Genomic DNA, 19,821 nt, shown 5'->3' on the forward strand with positions numbered 1-19,821 from the left:
CTTTCATGCGTGCTGTCCCCCGAAACACAAACAGAGATCGAATAACAGCCTGTTTTGACTCCAGACTCTGGGGTGACTTATCAAATTATCAAAGCTTCTGATTTAATTGAAATTTCATAGATAACCCTAGACCTGCTTTTAAGTGCAGGTTCAAGTGCCACTGGGAATTCAATTAAAATGCTTTTATAAAATTCTTGCATTTTTGCTCAGGAGGCTTATGAAATGGATCTGCTGCTGCTTATCTCTGGCTGTGACTGTATGTCTGGGCTGAAGGCTACTCTACATCTTTAGGACTATTTTATCCTTTCAGTTACAGTGGTGTAAATCTGGAATAACTCAGCTGAAATCAGAGGACTTATTCTGCCTTTACCCTGGTGTAATAACAATAATACCCCCTTTTACATAGTACTTGTCATCAGTAGATCAAAGTGCTTTACAGTCTTCAATGCCTTTGTCCTCACAACACTGTGAGGTAGGGAATAACAACAGAATTAGACCCTTAGGAAGTAAAATTCCCGTCTTGTTTTTCAGTCACTGCTCTTAAAACAATTGGTCTAGACTCAGAAGGGATGTTCTTTTAAACAGAAGTTAGATGTATTCTTAACAGAGGATTGACTGTGGCTTTGCAATGTTTTAGCCTAACCTAATAAATTCTGGGTCCCTGCTAGAATCTTGCAAGCTGTATTTGTGTCCCAACTCCAAGAAGTTTTAATAACCTCTCCAGTAACACTGGCTGCAGTGCAGTGTGGTGAACCTCAGAGTATTGTATATGTCTGATTACATTTGCTTTCAATTAGGGACTTGTGGGTTTTGAAAAATCTGAGCAGTTAAGGCTCATTTGGGAACCACCGCAAAATATCACTGGTAACCTGAGCTATCTAGTGCTTTAAAATAAAACATATAGAAATGTCGGGTGTTGGGACCTGAAAACAAGTCCGTGTTGCTTTATGAAAAGAAACCCATTGCAGAGACTGGGAAGGGACAGGATGAAATAGAGAGTTGTTAATTTTAAGTCCATCCAGTTGTGCATGGGGGGGCCTGGATGACTCAGGAGGTATGGAGCCTGTCACTGGTTTGAATTCAGCTCAGTTCAGCAGTGACCAAATGTTACCATCCTCAGGGCTTGTCTACGCTACCGGCCATAGCGTCGGGCAGCGATAGACACGATAAATCGACCGCCAAGCGTTCTCCCATCGACTCCGGTACTCCACCAGGGCGAGAGGCACAGGCGGAGTCGATGGGAGAGCGTCAGCTGTCGACTTACCGCAGTGAAGACACCATGGTAAGTAGATCTAAGTACGTCGACTTCAGCTACGTTATTCACATAGCTGAAGTTGTGTAACTTAGATTGACCCCCCCACACACACTATAGACCAGGCCTCAGTGTCCCATGTCAAAGGAGTTGCTGGTCTTAGTCCTGGTATAACTGGTTGAAAAATGGGAATATTTTTTGTGAAGTTCATCTTGTTTTTTCCATTGAAATTTGAACAGTGTGCACCAGCTCTAAATCTGGTCAAAAAACGAGGCGATTTTCTTCATGAAAATGTTTTGCAAAAAAATCATTTCATGTTTTTTGTTGAAATAAATTTTTGATGAAAAATCAAAATTTGGATCTTTTTATCGGCTCTGCTTAGCAGAGAGGCCAGAGGGTGAGTGGGCCCAAAGAACCTGAAACACTCCGCAACCCTGCAGATGATTCCTCGAGGGAAGGGGCTGAAACTTTCTGGGGCAGCCTGGGGGAAGAGCTTGAACTATTGCTTCCTGCTGAACATGCTCCGGGGTTACACCAAGAATCCAGTCTCCACGCTTGTCAGTCTCTCTCCCGTAGCTAAATCCTCTTGCTTCTTCCTTTTTCTCATAACTAAAATCCATACTGCCCGCCCAGTTCCTACGCCGGAACCCTTGGCCTTGCCTTGTCCATCTCTCTCAGCGATTATCGTAACCTGCTTTCCACCCTCACCTTTCCAATCTACCTGAAACACCCTTCCATCCCCTTCTCCAGCCATGCCACTCTCTCCTTGAATCCTTTCATCTGCTCCTGGCAATCCCCTTCAAGAAACTACATAACCTCACTTCTGCCTTCCTCTCCAGACTCCGCTCCTTTCCCAGAAGCTCTCACTGCTCTTGCCATACCACTCCCTTCCTCTTTCTCCTGCTCTCAGCTTCCCTATGTCTAACATACACTCCTATCTGCCCAGCACCCTCCCTCTCTCTTCCTATACATTCTTTGAAGCCCATTTATTCCAGGAATCCATCCTTCCTACCTTCTCAGTGATAAGCATCTCTTGCCTTCCCTTTCCGGAACTGTGGTTCAGCACAATGTCTTGTGCTGCCTAACTTAGATAATATATTATTTCGGGCAGCTGTGGGCAAATGTTATTTGCGTAGATGAGCGTCACTGAAGGGCTCATCAACACAGGTAAGAACTGTACCATGTAGCCCTGTGTGTTTAACATGCAGTACGAGTTTATGGCATGGTATAAATATTTAATAATAAAAATAAATAAGAAGATGGGGCAGTTATCATTTAAAAAGTCTACATTTATTCACGGCTCCCACAGTGATACCTGAGATACTTCACTTGTGTCCTATTCCAAGAGCAGGGAACTGTCTCAGATGCCATTGTACAATAAATGTGGATACATGTTAACTTCTTACTGTGGACCAATGTGCTGTACTTCCCTTCCATTTGATGTATGAGCTGAGGGGTGGGGTGTGGCGCAGCAGTATGGCTTAAAAATAAAGAAAGGGAAAAATCATGCACATAGATTTCCCTTTCTGGCCCCAGTTCAGCAAAGTACTTCAGCACATGTGTGACTTTAATATTCCCGTTGGCGAGTTACACATGTGGCTTAAGTGTCTTACTGAATCAGGGCCTATATCTTTAGTTCCTTCACAAGGATACCCATCTTTACAGTTAAGGGTTCTGGAGGTTACAGGGATAAAACCAGGAGGCTGATTCGCATGCCTGCAAATGGCTTTATGTTTCCAGCAGGAGATCAGCAGAAAAGCATCTATTGTTTCCCTGATCCTCACAATGCACAGAGCAAGCCTCTGTGGTGTACACAGTAACCCTGTTATTAATGTTCATGATGCATTAGTGTCATCTCTGAGAGTGAGAGGAGCAAGGCGCGGGTGGGAAGTGCAGGCAACACCAGCCAATTCCTTCCAGCCCTCACAAGCGACTCTGTTAACCTTCATTGTCTAGTGCTCATCCATATCCATTGTTTTAGAAATGTTTAGCCAAGAATGAATTCGAGAGCACGGGCTCTGAAGGTGTGTGCTGCGGCTTTAAGATGAGGCAGATACTGAGCAGCTTAGGAGAAAACCTTGAATCCATTCAATGAAGTTGTATGTTAGAGTGAGTGGTTGAAAGAAGTGGGAGTTCTGCTGAGGAGAGGAGATAAAAGGAGGCTTTCAGGCTTGAGAGAGAGGGTTCTTGCCTTTTCCAGATGTAGCATTTGCATTTGGAGGAGGGGAGCTGCCAAAGGGCCAAGCTGATGAAGGATGCTTTGTGATGCTTCCAGAGTATGAAAAATGTGATACTTGGAAAGTTAGGTGCCTGTGGGTTATTAGGCAAGGGATGAAGTGAACATCATAAGGATATTTCCCCTCCCCCATTCACTTTGAGGAATGACGGTCCCCAGTGCGTTATGTAATTATTACTTTTTTAACTTAATTTTTTTCATTTGCCTTCTTGTGGCTGTTTTCACTGCAGCATTGTCCTGATCGTTCAGCATCCCCATTGGTGGAAATCTCCAGCCTTGCAGTTTGATGACAAGCAAGGTTTTGGTTTTTCTGGTGTAAACATAAAATTCATGAGCTTCAACCTACTGCTCAAATATACCCTAGCCCCTGACTGGATAAATAATATCAGAGAGAGGAGAATTTTGGGCTCTCACAAACAAATGCTGCTTTTTGACAGTACTTTGCCCAGCTTAATATTTGCTCAGAAAAACCTTTTACTTTATTTTCATTTAAAACAAACTTAAATAAGATGTTTCACACACAAAAAACTGCATAAGTTAAATGTATAACTTACTAAGGCTACGTTTTAGTCACGGGTATTTTTAGTAAAAGTCATGGATAGGTCACGGGCAGTAAACAAAAATTCACAGCCCGTGACCAATCCATGACTTGTACTATATGCCCTGACTAAATCTTGGGGAGGGGGATGTCCCGGGGGTGCAGCGGGTGCTCGGGGTGTGTGTGTGTGGAGGAACGTCTTGGGGGCATGGCGGGGCCCGGGCCAGCCCCCACGGGCAGCAGGGAGGGAGCGCCATCCAGCCCCTCCCTGCTCCTAGCTCTGCTCTGGTCCTGCCCCCAGACACATCCCCAGCTCCCAGCCCTGTGCCTGGCCCCGTCCCCGTCCCCAGCCTTGGCATGGCTCTGCTCCCAGCTCCAATCCCAGCCTCGTCTGCTGGCTGCGGCTCCATTCCCGGTCCGAAGTAAGGGGTGGGGGCGGCGCCGGGAGCAGAGCCACACCTGGCCACAGGCACAGCTGCCAGCCCCCACCGCAGCCCAGTATCGCTCCTGTTCCTGCCGCCAACATCGGTCCTGGCTGCGGCCCTGCTCCCAGCTCCACCCCCAGCTGTGGTCCCAGCCTTGGTCCCTTACCCCGTCCGCTCCCGCCCCCAGGAGCCACAGCTTGGCTCCAGGGAGCTGTGAACAGGGAGAAAGAGGGGCGTGACCCTCAAAAGTTTGGGGACCGCTCTTGTAATGCCTATTTTAGGGGAAGCCCCAAGTGGCCCTGCAATAAAACCAGGGAAGCACAAACTCAACCCTCCCTATAAATCTAAGGTCTTTTTTTTAAAGACAAGCGTGGAAAAAAAGCTTTTGTGAAAAAACTTTTCTGGCCTTCTTAATACATCATAAAAAAGCCCAAAAGGGCACAAGCCCAATTTAAAAAAATCTTTTGAGGTGACCTTTAAAAATAATGCATGCTTTTCATAACTGTATAATGGAGACAGCATAAATATCTTCACTTAATGATCTTAACATGAGGAGAACACAGGCTCACTGAGGCAAAATAATAAGCACGAAACCAATCAGCACCAATGACAGTGCCCATATTCGGTGTCAGAGCGTGTTGGATACCATCACTTACCAATGCCCTTTAGTACATTTGCTTTAACTAGCCCTTGCAACACATTCATAGAGAATTCGATGGTCAAACAGGCACATACATCACTATGGCTTCAAAAGGAACAATGAAAGGACAGGTTTCAGAGTAGCAGCCGTGTTAGTCTGTATCTGTAAAAAGAAAAGGAGGACTTGTGGCACCTTAGAGACTAACCAAGCTTTCGTGAGCTATAGCTCATTTCATCAGATAGCTCACGAAAGCTTATGCTCAGATAAATTGGTTAGTCTCTAAGGTGCCACAAGTCCTCCTTTTCTTTTTAATGAAAGGACAGTGGCAAATGAACCTCAATCAGATTAAAGAATTGCTGAATATTTATGAAACTACACACAATCAGGTCATTTTAATTATATATATGTTTATTCCTTTTCTTTTTCTCTACTGTAGCAAGATTAACTGGGATTATAAAGCCACTGTGTAGGAAACCTGCTTAACGATAAATAAAACCTTATGCCTGAAATAATTAGTTAGGCAAGAGGTAAGTGACAGCTCTCTAGAAGGCCTGGAAAAGTTTATGAAAATAGCTGGGCAACTTGGTGGTATATTCTCTTGATGTACAAACATTTGGCCATGCCTTGAAAAAAAATCCTTGTAACTGCAAAATAAGTCTGAGAAACTCCACCACCAAAATGATTGAATATTCTATCTCCCTGGTGTGAGTGTGGGGGTTGGGGAGCTTGAAAAATGCACTTGGCATCCATTAGTCCCAAAGACCAAGCCTACTAGCCATACTGAAAACTCCCTGTGCTGGTCACTGTCCTCAGTAGCACATGCCCCTTCACACTCTAAAATACAAAGGACTAGAACAGCTACATTCTGTGTATTATGTATTGTGTTTACCTGTAACATTTTGTCATATAACTTCCCATATGCATTTTTAAAATGTAACTGACTCCATCTCTCTTGCTCGTGTTTTAAATTCTTCCCCTTCCCCTTTTTCTGGTGGTGTTATAGGTAATGAAGTATGTTTTTCTGCATTGTCTTCAACGTCTGCTGTTTTCTCTTTCCTTCCACCCCATCAACTATCTATTTCTTCCCTCAGAATGTGTTCTCTGCCTCATCCCCCAGGATTTCCTCTCTTCTTTCTTCTCCTCTCCAGGATTTCTGTAAATCTTTTTTTCTAGTTAATTCCATCCATCTCTTCCTCTCATCCTCACACACAGCCTCTTGCCCCCAACCACCCACACAGGTGACTTAAAAAAATGTACCAGACACTAACAGCCAAAGGACTAAACATAAGAGACAAAGACCAATAAAACAGGTGGCTGAAGCCTGCTGATTAGGGTCAAACCCAGATGAGAAGCCAGTCCCTCCCTGGTGGCTAGGAAAGGGGAGGATGCTGGGGGGGTTTCTGTGGAAATGCTACAGTACTGTAACAGTTCATAACCTTCATCTCAACCCTTGTCTGCACTATGAAACTCACCCATTGCTGATAATGAGTGCTGAACAAAATTTAGCTGCAAGCATAGCCAAGGGCATGTTTAGCATTGCATTGGAAACCATTGTTAAAACCTTCTCCAGAGTCTAACACCAACATCACGCTTGGCACTCTACAATGCAAGGTCGCTGCATGGTGTACTGGACTTGGGTGTATGATGGTGCTCTCTAAATAGCTGGCCCATAGAGACGGTAAGAAGCCTGCTATTATTTCCCACTATTGGAGGCTTCCATTAGTGGGAAGCATGGTAGAGGCCTTATTTATTTATTGGAATAAAAGGACCAAGGTTCTTGTCCCAATACTCCATGTGTGATTTATATAGCAACGAGCTATATAACACAGATTTGTTATATCTGCTTTGAAGAGTTTATAGGGTAATTAATTTTCACTTGTGACATGAGGAGGACTAGAATGTAGATCCCCAGACAGGGAAAGTTGGTGAGCTAACCTGCTGCCCCACAGAGTCTCCTCTCACTTGCCTACCTCTTCATTTTCCCATGACCTTAGGGGGAAAAGATCTACACTTCATAGATCTTATTTTTTTAATTGCACTTTATAGAACACAGTTTTAATATTGTATGGTACGTGTTTAATGACGTCCATGTGGGTTTGTGGGTACAGGAATTAAATACATAATGGTTCATGATGACATAACACGGAAATGCAACTCCCGCACTGCTGGTGTGTAGGCTGTAAAGGGTTATTAATAAAAATGAATGCTTTAAATAGAAAACAAGCTTAGCAGCACTGTTTTGGCCTCAGGCCCATCTCTGAGCAATGGGAAAAAAGAAAAAAGGCTGGAATATGTGGTTGCTCACTCCCCAATACATGGAAATAAATATATGTTACCACCATGCACTGTTAAATTTTTCACAGAGAATGCTGTCGGCCTGATGCATGGTGCTAGTTTTCAATCAGAATGCAAGCTAAGTGAAGTCTGAAGGGTTTATTTCAGCAGAGTACAGAATACATCAAACGACTGTTGAGGGTGAGATTGATGCCTTAGATTATTAAAACAGGATAAGGCCACAATGTTTTGGTTGGCAAAACATTTCAACAGTTGGACATTAGCTTTTCAGAAAGCAAACCACGTTGTTTTGGGGTGAGCCAGGAAAATAACTCATACAGTTCAGGTGACTTCAAGGAAAATCCCATCCAGTCCTAGAACCAGAGTCTTTCCATATATGAGCCAAATAAATTACATAATCACCCTGTTAATATTATAGACAAACTAAAGCACATTTACTCTTCTGTATTTACCCTCGTGCAAAGCTATTTTGTTTTATTTAGGACACCCCAAAAACCCCTGTCATTATCTCTTGAAAGTGAATGGAACAACAAGGGATGATTTGGTTAACAGGTCCCAGCTGACTGTTTTGTGTGGGACAGATCTACCCAGTATACTGGTGGAGTAGATTTCCAGCCCATTGTTATCCTTATTAGAGGGAGTAACTCGAACAAATGCCACCAGCGCGTGTTAACACCGATCAATCTCTTAACGAGTTCATCATCCAGAGTTCGGGTGTGAGTTTGAGATGAGCCCAGATCAAAACACATCCAAATTTGGGAGGAATTCAGAAATGGGTCTGAACTTTGTGGTTTGTATTCATGTGTGTCTCTGTCTGTTTGGTGTGCTGGGTGTATATCTCTAACACCTCTGAAAGCCTGTGCTAAAAGAAAGTTAAGGTTTCAAAGGCAAGTACTCAGAAGTTAGGAAATGCCAGAATTAAGGTTGTCCATGCTCCTGCCCCCCACCCTTCCGGTCTTCCTATCCACACACCCAGGGTCCTGGCCCCTCCATCCCCAGCTATTATCCAACATGCCAATTGCCTGGCTCCTGCCCCCCCGCAACTACTGTCCAACACCCCCATCGCCTGGCTCCTGCTTCCCTGCCCCACCAGCCACTATCCAACACCGCCATCGCCTGGCTCCTTCCCTCCCTTGTTTGTGCCTATGTGCCCCCAAACGCCAGCCACCTCCCCTCCTCTTCTGCCCAACCCTACCCCACGCTTTGGCTGACCTCCACAGTCTGGCTCCTGCAACCCCCTTTGCCCATGTCATTCCCCTCACTGTCCCCAATTCTGACCTCTCTGCATTCCAGCCAGGCAGCTTCCTTCTTCGGTTCCACCTGCCTGGGCGCCAGCAGGGTTAGCACTGAGAGCACACCTGGAGAAAGTCTCACTGCTCTCAGGTCCTGGGCCTGGTGCCATAGCAGCCCACAGCAACCAGGAGGGGCTGTTTCCCCTCCACAACAAACATGCTAAGATCCCTGGGTCCTACACATGCCTATCTCCACATGTGGGGTACCTCTTCCAGTGCCCTAAGTGCCCAGTAACAACCCCATGGGTGAAACCAGACAATCACCGTGCTCTCAAATGCATTCACACAGGCAAATGATAAAAGACAAAAACACCCTGTCTCCCGTGGGTGAACACTTCTCACAAAGCAGTCACTCTCTAGCTGACCTCTCCGTCCTCATCTTCAAGAGAAAACCTACACAAGGCCCTCTGACGAGACCCTGGGAGCTTAAATTCAGAACTTTGCTTGACTCTAAAAATCATGGTCTTAAAAAAGACACTGGATTTAGGGCTTATTACAACAATCTGTAACCCACCAGCCCTCCTTTTTTGTCCTGTGACTGGAGAGGTGTCAACGGGCCACTTCACATTGAATGGTCTTGTAGAATATGAGTTACTACTTACGCTAAACAATTTATTCCACCTGTTGTTTAGTTGTGACACTCTGAGGGTATGCCTACAGGTAAACGACTACAACAGCACCACTGTAGCGCTTCCGGTTAGACCCTACCTACGCCAACAGGAGGAGTCCTGTTGCCGGCATAGGTACTCCACTTCCCCAGGAGGCAGTAGCTAGGTTGACAGGAGACCTCTCTGCACTCTGGGTTAGGTCAGTTTAACTGCATCGCTCAGGGGTGTGGATTTTTCACACCCCTGAGCAACATAGTTAAACTGACCTAATTTCCTGGGGTAGACCAGGCCTGAGTACTTTTTCCAGCCCTGAAGAAGAGCTCTGTGTAGCTCGAAAGCTTGTCTCTCTCACCAACAGAAATTGGTCCAGTAAAAGGTAGTTACCTCAGCCACCTTGTCTCTCTGATATCCTGGGACCAACACACCTAAAAGAATACTGAAAACTATAATGGGGGAGATTTTCAAAAGTACCTAAGGGATATAGGAGCACAAGTCCCATTGAATTTCAATGGAACTTGTGCTTCTAAATTCCTCAGGTACTCAGGGGTCACCATAGATAACATGTCAGTTTCATGCCACTGAAAACCCTGTTGTTGCATCATGCAGGATGCAGGTGATGTCAAACTCTGGGCTAAGTGTGAGCGGTGGTTTACTCCCTGTTATATAGGTACGGGTATAAGTAGACAGATATATATAGATATACAGACACTGATAGGTATTTCAAATGACACCAATCTCACCTTGCCCCTCCCTGTGTGATTGCAGATGAGCATTTCTCAAATGCGGCCACCAGGGGGTTTTCCTCCGGCCACAACAGCCTCCTGGACAGAGATCAGGGAGGGGGCAAAGCAGTGGCCCCTCCCTGCAGCACCCAGGGGCTCCAGGGGAGGGCTTCAGCCCTCCTCCCCTGATTCAGCTGGAGGCTCTGGGGACAGGCTGCACCCTATTCCTCTTCCCCCCACCCGAATTTCTGTCCGAGACAGGCTTCTGCCACCCTCGTCCACTTCAAACACCCCCCCTCTTTGGCCTTGGGACTCTAGCTGTGGGACTCTGAGCTTCAGCCACCCGGGGTGGCAGGGCTCTGGGCTTCAGCCCCCCGGCTCCCTCCCACTCCAGCCAGAGCTCCCACTCTGGGCATCAGTCCAGGGTGGCGGGGCTTCAGAAGGCACCATGGTCAAGAGGCAAGGAGTGGAGTGAGCCTGGGGTGTGAGGCCACAGAAGAGAGCTTGGAGCAATGGGGGAAAAGCAGCGGGGCCCCAAGGGGCAATGGGAGGCCAGACGATGCAGTGGGGACTAGGGGGATCTATTGGGGGCCAGGGCCAGGGGAACCAAAATACAGCTGTACATTATTTTTATTATTGAGTCTTAAAAAAAAAATCCCTACATAAATAAATGACAATGATTTGGACACGTATATGTGCATATTTATTTGTTTTTACTACAGATAATTATTTTAGGAAAATTTGTCAGAGCACCCACCAGCAAGAGTGCGGCCACCAAAGTTTGTGCTGTGAGAACCCAAGGTAAACTCATAGGAACACAGAAATTGTCAGACTGGATCAGACTCATGATCCATCTAGTTCAGAATCCTCCTACAGTGTCTAGCTTCAAGATGCTTTAGCAGAAGGCGCAAGAAACCTCACGGCTGGGAAATGTGGGATAATCTGATCCCCATGAGGGTCTCATTCTGAGCCCTATGAGTTAGAGACAGGTTTAAGCCATAGATCATGAGATTTTATCTGCCTCCCATGTTAGCATGAACTGTTATAGTACTTGTCTTTATTTCCAAGGCTCTTCACAGCCTATCCCCACCCTCCCTATCCTCTTTCATTCATAATCAAGATGTTGACTCCTACCTCTGATTGGCTCATGATGCCAACCTTCCTCGTTACATTTTCAAACAAGCACCTAGATGCTCCCTCCCATGCTGCTCCTCGTGGTTGGGATGAATTCCCCATAGACATTCTCAAAAGTAACTCATGTTTGTCTTTCAAATCCCTCCTTCAAACTTTCCTTTGATGTGATGTCTACACAAAACTCGAAAACGGTCAGGCGACCAGTGTGCTGAGAATCCCCTCATGCAGACTGATATCGTCTCGTTTCCTTGTGTTCCCCTGTCTGTCTCTACCTGTTGTCTCTTGTTTTAAGTTTAGATTGTAAGTATCTTAGGGCTGGGACCATCTTTTTGTCCTGTGTTTGTACAGTGCCTAGCACAGTAGGGTCCTGGTCTGTGACTGGGGCCTTTAGGTGCTACTGCAATTAAATAATAATTATAACCCTGAATAATCTTGTTAAACATATGAACATCCAATCCCTATTTGAATCTTCATAAAGTGTTGGCCTTTATAACCTGTTGTGGTAATGGGGTCTGCAGTTTAATTATGCACCGTGTGAAAAAGTATTTGCTTTTGTCAGTACTGAATATGCTACCTTTCCATTGACTTGAACATCCCCCGGTGCTTGCGCAATGAAACTGGGAGAAAAGAAGTTCACGGTCTGCCTTCTCCAGACCATATGCTGGAGGCATTCACCAAGTATCAGGGAGAAAAGGTTTTGATTTGTTCGTTAAACGTACACCTCATTCCCTTCCCCCCACCTCCTACCCTCCTGGTGTTATTGTAGAACCGAATCTTCTCTATAGTTTGTAGAAATCCTTTGTAGGCCAGATTTCACCATCATTTCCGTCCATGCAATCTCACTTAAGTCAACAGGGATTGCATAAACTACAAGTGATATAGAATTATTGGTTTCCTACATCACATTTAACATGCATTTCATTTGCCTAAAATCCGCAGCCATCAGTTGTTGCTCATTATACAGAGCCAAATGATATTAGTGCAGTGGCAACCCCAGTTACTTCTTAAAAACCCCCTCCTCTGATTAGAATGTTATTCCTGCACTTATTATGAGCACGCAGCGTCAAACACTCTCCATATAATCACAGCCTCAAAAGCTTGTCTGATGTAAGTGGAACATGGCACAAAACACTGCCCCCTATAGTTGAAATGCTGTGCTGACTTGCTCCTTCTGCAACCACACGACCTGCAACGAACGTGCTGTAGTTGAAAGTCATTACAAATCTTATTGCTTACTTCTAAGGGATTTTGCTGTGTTTTGTCATTGATGGTTTTGTGAGCCAGCTGAAAGGAACACTTCACCCACAGTTTGCCTTAACTCAGAAATGTCCAAGGATACCATAAAATGAAGTCCAATGTATCTTTCTGAGTTTCTTCATGATGACTTGTCTTTTGAAAGTGCAGAGAGCTGCTCTTTCTAAAATAAGTACAGTTTCCCTTTAAATAGCACAAAACATAAGGGAACAGGATTATTCTTGCCACCAGCTGCCAAAAAAACATTTTTTGTTGTTCTGTGAAACCAAAATCTTCCCAGGGATTGTTCCTGAGAATAATACTGGAAAGGAAGCATTATGTGACTCATGCAATAGCAATAATAATATTAATACTCCACTGCCCTTCCATCCAAGGATCTCAAAGCACTTTACAAATATGAATCACAAATAGGAATCAATTCTCCCAGCCTGCCTCTGAGATAGTGGAATATTATTTCCATTTTACAGGTGGGGAAGCACAAGCCCTGGGAGGTAAAGTGACTTACCAAAAGGTCAGAAAGCAAGTAATTGGCAGAGCTAGGAATACAAGGTAGGAGTCTTGACTACTAGTTCCATCAGATTAGGGCTGTTAAATTTACTCTCCTTTGTTTGAATAGTTATCCATGTAAGTGGTCAGGTTAAACAACACTCAGGGCTAAATGGTTGGCTCCCTGATATACAACCATAGGAGAGAGTCAAGTTAACCATAATGTTGTGAGCATTTTGTAGTTGGTCAAAGTGATGTCCAGAGAGGTTCCGTATCTTATGCAAGGTCAGCATGGGACTAGAACTCAAGTCCCCTAAGTCCTCTGCTTTACCACTAATCCACCTTTCTTCCAAATAAACACAGACACTCCTTGAGTGCAAGTGTTCACAGGAGGACCTTTACATTAACAGATATATATTACCCTATGGGTTACTCATCCCACAAAACTGTGAAAGTGCAAACGACCTCACCTAAAGTTGCAGTTAGTTTACTCTCCTTAGATGAACTTCAATTAGCTGCACAGGAGAAATCAGAACTTTCCCCATGTGGCCACTTTTCCTTTATGGTATGCCAGCACCTGAAACATGCTGGACGTGCACCTGGAGTGCAGCACACTTTGGGAGGATAAGATTCTTACGGAGCCTAAGCTATGTATTTCAGCTCACAAAAATAAGTATGTATGGGTCCGAGTGCAGATTCCATCCAGCTCCTCATCGTGCTTAAGTATCTTGTAAGGTTTATAAGTATGTAAGAAATTAACCAAAGAAAGGGCCATGCCGACTAAGTCTAACTTCCTGCTTTTCCACCAGAACATTCCATCTCCAGGTCATTCTCCGGAGTCTGTTCTAGGTCTCTCTTGATCTTGTTTGCACTCTGCTTCTGCTGCCTTCCCAGATAACTTATTCCTTATGTCTGTGACTGATGAGCTCCTTAATTGCAGTTAACTTTTGACATGTCCCTGAGCTGCAATTTTCAGAACCTCACGTTCCCGCGGTTTGATGTGGAGTTTTGGGTTGAGCCTTATAACACAACAATGGCTTGCCCCTTTAAGGGCTAGAGTCCTGGGGCAGGCCAACCTTAGTTACTAAGTAGACACACCTGAGTAGGAGTCAGGTGATTTCCCTAACAGAGCAAAGCTGGGAGATGCTCAGGGAGGACTAAGCAGAGGGCATGGGTGTTGGGAGCAAGTAGGCTCTAGCAGGGAATCCTGAGTTTTCAGGGAAGAGGCTACAGGCAAGGAAGGCTGGGAGACCTCCAGTAGGAAGAGTGAGAGCAGCTACTTGATGGGGAGTTGAGAACGTTTATGTTGAGTATTTTGTTATGTTAATAAATCCAGCCCCAGGGAGACTTGTTGCTAAACTTAAGAGTTTGTGTGTGGTGTGTTTAAGGGGCCCTGAAGGGGGGAAACAGAGGTAGAGGACTGCAGAGACATCTTTGGCCATGAAGGGACTGTGTGGGGGGTGGCTACTTGTTGACTAGCAATAGAAGGCAGCTGTGTGGTTTGGACCTGGATCCAAACCTTCCCTAGTGGTCAGGTTCATCTGTAGTTAGCTTGCTGGTTTTAGATTTGGGACTCCTTACGGGTATGGAAAATGCACATTGCTTTCTTCTCTTCCTCCCTACTCCCAAAACTCTGTGCTCCCCATCTCTAACTTTGTCATGCCTGGTGATCTGTAAACACGAACACATCTGCTTCTGGCAGATCTTCACCTTGCTGGCCTCCCCCTTAAGATTTGGTAAGGCTTTTCTTTGGTGTGCTAGGTTTTCCACACATTCCTAATCCTTACTTCATTGCATCCATTACTCCCACAGGACCCACTTTGTCTTCAGCTGTTATCACTGGCTCTGATTCCAAGCCTTGCCTATGTAATCTGCCCCTGATTCTGAAAAACAGAAGTGGGAGGGAGAATGAAATGTTGCATGTAGGCTTTGTTCTCTGCTGAAATGCACAGCCCACCTCCCCAAACAGCGAATAAACACAAATAGCCTTTTTGTGCATTTTAATAAGCAAAGCAGTGCAGTGCTTCTGAGCTGGTTCTTTAACAACGAGGACAGCTTCATGCCCTGAGCCTCATGTAAGTAAAGCTGTCGTCATACTTAAGTCTTCCTTTTGTGTAACTTTATGTAGTGGCTTGTCTTAAACTTGTAAAAACATTTTCAGGGAGGGTATGTGTGGGCGGTGAGGCACTCCCTCAGACCTGAACACTCAGTTACTCTATCTCTTTTGTCTCAATGAATGGGGCAAATCTCTTAAAAGCAGTCTCATATGCCCTCCTCTCATGCCTTTTTCATTTAACATCTATAGAGAAGGTCTAGCCCCAGACACTTTTAACAGAGAAGTGTGGTTAGAACAAGAGATGGGGAGCCAGGACTCCTCAGTTCCTTTTTCAGCACAGCCAGTGATCTGCTTGTGTGACCCAGAGTATGTCGTTCAACCCATCTGTGTCTGAGGTTTTCCCCCGTTGTTAGGGGGATCATAATACATGCTTCACAGGGATGCTCTGGGCTGTATTAATTCCCATTTGTGAAGCACTTTCCTTGGCTGAAAGGTGCTGTATAAGTGTGAAATATTTTTATTATTAATCACAACTTTTATGAAACATAAAGGAGAGGAAAAGTGGGTGAGCAAATGCTTGAGTAATCTGGGGAATGATTGGGAATCCGTGTCTTCTGTGTGGGGAATGACAGTAACTTTTGTTTCTCACAACTCCATAGTTGTCCTTTTAACCCAAATTGCTTTGTTTAAATAAACATTCAAGATTTAACAACTCCAGCTTCTCGGGGATGGAATAACATGATTTTGCAGCCACCCCATCCCACCATCATCCTGAACTCCATTTCAGTATGTGGCATTGAAGTTACCCCTTTGCTCTTATGCTGGTGAACTAGCGCTGAAAATCAGCTTGAATTTGGCAGAGTCCAGCTCCCTTTCTGCAGCAAGGTTAATCCTTCCTTTAGTGGAAATCGAGGGTCTTATTTGTCTTCCGTTTTTTCCCTTTGTTTTATTGTATGTTCTGGGATGTGGGTTTGGAGTCCTGGGTGCTAAATAAATTCCTGCTTGCCAGGACCTGCTCTGTGTGCACAATTTCAATGAGCACATTTGAAGAATCAGAAAAGATGGAAAAAACGTGATATTCCAATGCAGGATTGGGCTTTGGGGGTCCATTGCAGAGTGGAAAGGGAGGTGGGGGGAGTTATTTACTTTTTGCTTACATCAGAAAACCTAAGTATCTAATCCTGGTGGGTCATGTTGGTAGGTGTCCAAGGACCATAAATCTGGTCATGGTGCTTTTCCAAATGTTTATTGTGCTGGTTAAGCTTTTACGGGCTCTTGCTGCACTTATACATATGGTCTGAATAAGTGTAATTCTGTGTTACTGCATTTAGCTGAGATACACAAGCGCCTCCAAGGGAATCATTAGAAATAAGGCAGCAATTGTTGGTGCTTTAGGGATGAGTTTCGTGGTGCTGCTTGAAAGCTGTTGGTGGCACCGAGCATTTTGTTGTTGAAATGCTGTTTGCGCTAACGTTTGATGTGGGTGGAATTAAGACCCAAAGGATTACACTGTTCAGAATTCAGTCCAGAATTCCTAGCAGTGAACTTCTTTCCTTTCTGAAACTCCCATATAAAGGGCCAGGTTCTGCCCTCATTTATATCCCCTTATGATGGTGCCTTTGAGGTAAGATTCTGATCTCATACCAGTGTGGAGCAACCCCATTGACTTAAAGGACTTACAGTGATGTGAAAGAGATTGATGATATGATTGCAGGTAGGAACTCCACTTAAAGATCAGGGCCCCGTTGTGCAAGGGACCACGTAGACAATCAACGAAGGAGACACTCCCTGCCCCAAAGAGCACACCACATATGGCCCAATCCTGCAATGTACAACATGAGGACAGACCACTGCACCCATGCGGAGACCTGTTGAAGTCACTGGGATTTCATGTGGGCACAAATGGATGAAAAAGACAGATGGAGATAGGGGGGACAGGGGAGTAAGAGCAAATAATAAAACAAAGTTCCGTTTAAAAGCAGGAATCTCAGGTTGATGCTTGCCTAGCCCAGGATGGCCATGAGATCAGGGTCAGGCCAGCTGACATAGCTCTGTGTGTGTTTGCTGAAAGTTTCCATGGCTGATGAAGGGCACAGCTGGGGTGGACTGACTGACTCTCTAGACCTGCATCAAATACACTTGCTCTAGTGGATCAAATGTCAGGTGGGTGAACAGATAGCTAACTAATAAAGAAATGGAAAAAAAACCCTGCTTTTGCAGTTGCTTTAAATGTAAAATGCACTGTATGCTTTCCTTTCTCTCCTGTTCAGTCTCCATACCATCCTTCAGTAAGAGCATTGGCTGAAATTAAGGTGCGTATTATAATTGGTTATGGCAATACCGCGGTCTAATCTGGGAGCATGCAGAATGATAACACGCATAGTTGCACTCATATCATTCCTTACACTGTATGGCAGTTGCTTAACGTTGGGGAAGTTCTATGGTCTGTGCCCTACAGGAGGTCAGACTAAATCATAATGGTCCCTCCAGGATTTGTCCCTCCAGAATCTGTGAGCACCTAAATGATGCCATCTGGGAAACACGGATGATAGGGTAACACTGACAGATCCCGGTCATCGGTGGGTGGAATCAAACCTGGGACCTCTGAAGCTAAATACATGAGCTAAAAGCCACATGGCTCTTAGCAAAGGCTGTAGCAGACTCATTCATCTATTGGTGCCCCTAGAGGGGGACACAGCACCACACCAAGCAGGCATGGGTTATAATAGCACTCACTGTAACTCACATGGGGGTTGTAAGGTTTAATAATTCACTATCTGAATAGTGCTTTGATGTACTTGGATGAAGAGGTAAAGTATTTATCAAATCTCCAAAGGCTTTGGAGATGTTAATTAGTGAAACCCCCCTGGGAAATAAGTACCTTTTCCTTCCCTGTTTAGAGGTGAGTAAACTGAGTCATGGAACAGTAGATTGGGCCCTAGTAATTTGTGCATGTAGACAAAAAATGGTTAAAATTTTTTAATTAAGAGAAACTTCATGCAATTTTGTGTGACGGTTATTGGAAAGGAATAATTTTTGGTTTTCAGGAAAAATTATATCATTTGTTTTTGAAAATTTTGGGTTTTCATTTTTTATGTTTCCTTTCCCCCTTCTTTTCCTCCCTTTTCCCTCTTTTTATCAATTTGTCTCAGAGAAGCGGGGAGGCAGAAAGGAGAGAAAAAATGAACACTGAAAATTTTAATTTTTTCAATTTGGATGGAAAAAATGGAAAAAAAAATTAGTTGAAAAACTCTAGTGATCTGTCTCTGTGGGGTGCTCCTCATGGGGTCCTGGATCTTTGGGTTAAGAGAGAAGAGGAGGTCTCCAAGTGAGTATGTGGAGAAGCATGTTGACATTTGTCCCCTTAGTTTGCATTAACTTATCTGCAGAGTCTCTTTGTGCTGTGAAACTCCCTTAGAACTGGTGTCTGGGAGCAGTAGCTGACTGAGGACTCCCTGACAGTATAGCCCCTATAGGCTGTGAAGCCAGTATGTAGACACAAGGCTGGAATAAGATGGATGCCCTGGCTTTAATTCCCCTGAAATTCTGGAGATCTGTGTAGCCAAACACCATGCTCATTTGCAGAGGGCAAATCCTGCTCCCCATTGGAAGAATTCTGAGGGAACTTGGTAAGGGGAACTCACTGAGTTTCCTGGCCTTTGCATTGGGTTTTCCAAAAGAGGCACAATCTCAGCCAGGAGAGTTTGGCCTTTTTGAGGTGATACCATGGGTCAATTTCAGAGCTTGGAGTAGAACCTAGGAATCTCTAGTCCCCATTTCCTGCTCTCACCACTGTGCTTTCCAGACTAGACTGGTGGATCTAGCACACTGGCACAGATTTGTCTTATATACGCTTGGGTCGGTCCCCTTAAAGGGTGCCATTGGTCTAAACAAGACTCTGGGTTCCTGATCTCTCAAAGGGGGGATTTCATTAAAACTGGTAGAATCTTTCAAACCAGTGCCCACTGGATTTAGTGTGTGTGTGTGTGTGTGGGGGGGGGGGTTCAGTGCCCACAATATACCTCTAAAACATAAATAAACTGGGTCTCTTATATGCTGACAGTTTGTGCTAAGAGTCCTTTCACTTTTGAGTCCTCTATTTGACCTGAGCTTACTGATGTCCAGTAGATAGATCAACGTGAGCTATTGGAAGCACAGATGTGCACAACCAGGTGCGTTATTCTGGTTTTGATTGGCTAGCGCAGACGAGACATTGGCAGACTCAGTTCTGCATTGCTGGTTGGAGTTAAGTAAAGTAGGAATCTGAGGTCTGCCCCAGGGCAGAGCCAGCAGAAACACTGTGCACTCCCTAAGTTCTCAAAGAAGGACACCAGGAGGATATAACTGAGACTTCTGAGCTGCACAGGCCTTGTGCTTCCTCTGCACAGTGGTGAATTTCAGCTGCAATTGGTATCAACAAAGCCTGGAACTCAGAGTAGATTTTACAGCAAATTGCTTTGACTCTCCCTTCTTGCTGCAAGGTGCTCAGTGTGATGAAGTCAACCATCTCAGGGGAGTTGCGTAAGTTCTGGGACAGACTCATCCTGGAGGTAGCTCTGTTGATGTCAGGGGAGTGACCCCAGGGATAAATTCCTCCCTATGTCTTTGGACTCCCTGGAGCAGTAGGTGGGGCTGGCTTATTATTCAGCTTAGCTCAGTGTTGCGCTCTGCATCCTGTTTTCCACATTTTTTTTGGTAGTTGCTTTGACCTGCAGGAAGAGTTTGAACCTGCCTGTGCAGAGCTCCTCGCTGAACAGAAGCATTGCAAAGAGCTGACTGTGCGGCTCAGAAAGCTTCCCCCGCCCCGGCCCTCGCTCAACCCAGCGATGCTTCAATCCACTGTTTCCATTCAAAGCGATGCTGCTACCTCCACCTAGCCCCCG

At 45.0% G+C, this 19,821-nt stretch overlaps 1 protein-coding gene across 4 annotated transcripts in view; it reads left to right on the forward strand.

Moving 5' to 3' along the window:
- SH3PXD2A (SH3 and PX domains 2A) overlaps nt 1–19,821 on the forward strand; it is a 369,953-nt gene that overhangs the window by 174,785 nt on the left and 175,347 nt on the right. The window contains exon 1 of one of the 4 annotated variants that reach the window (XM_074959418.1): nt 14,862–14,957. The exons of the other annotated variants lie outside the window; for them this stretch is intronic. Coding sequence (XP_074815519.1) covers nt 14,956–14,957 — 2 coding nt within the window. The 5' untranslated portion in view covers nt 14,862–14,955. Of the gene's footprint in view, nt 1–14,861; nt 14,958–19,821 lie in introns of those variants that run through there. 4 annotated transcript variants of the gene reach the window in all.

Source organism: Natator depressus, chromosome 7 (genome assembly GCF_965152275.1).
Source record: "Natator depressus isolate rNatDep1 chromosome 7, rNatDep2.hap1, whole genome shotgun sequence".
NCBI lineage: Eukaryota > Metazoa > Chordata > Testudines > Cheloniidae > Natator > Natator depressus.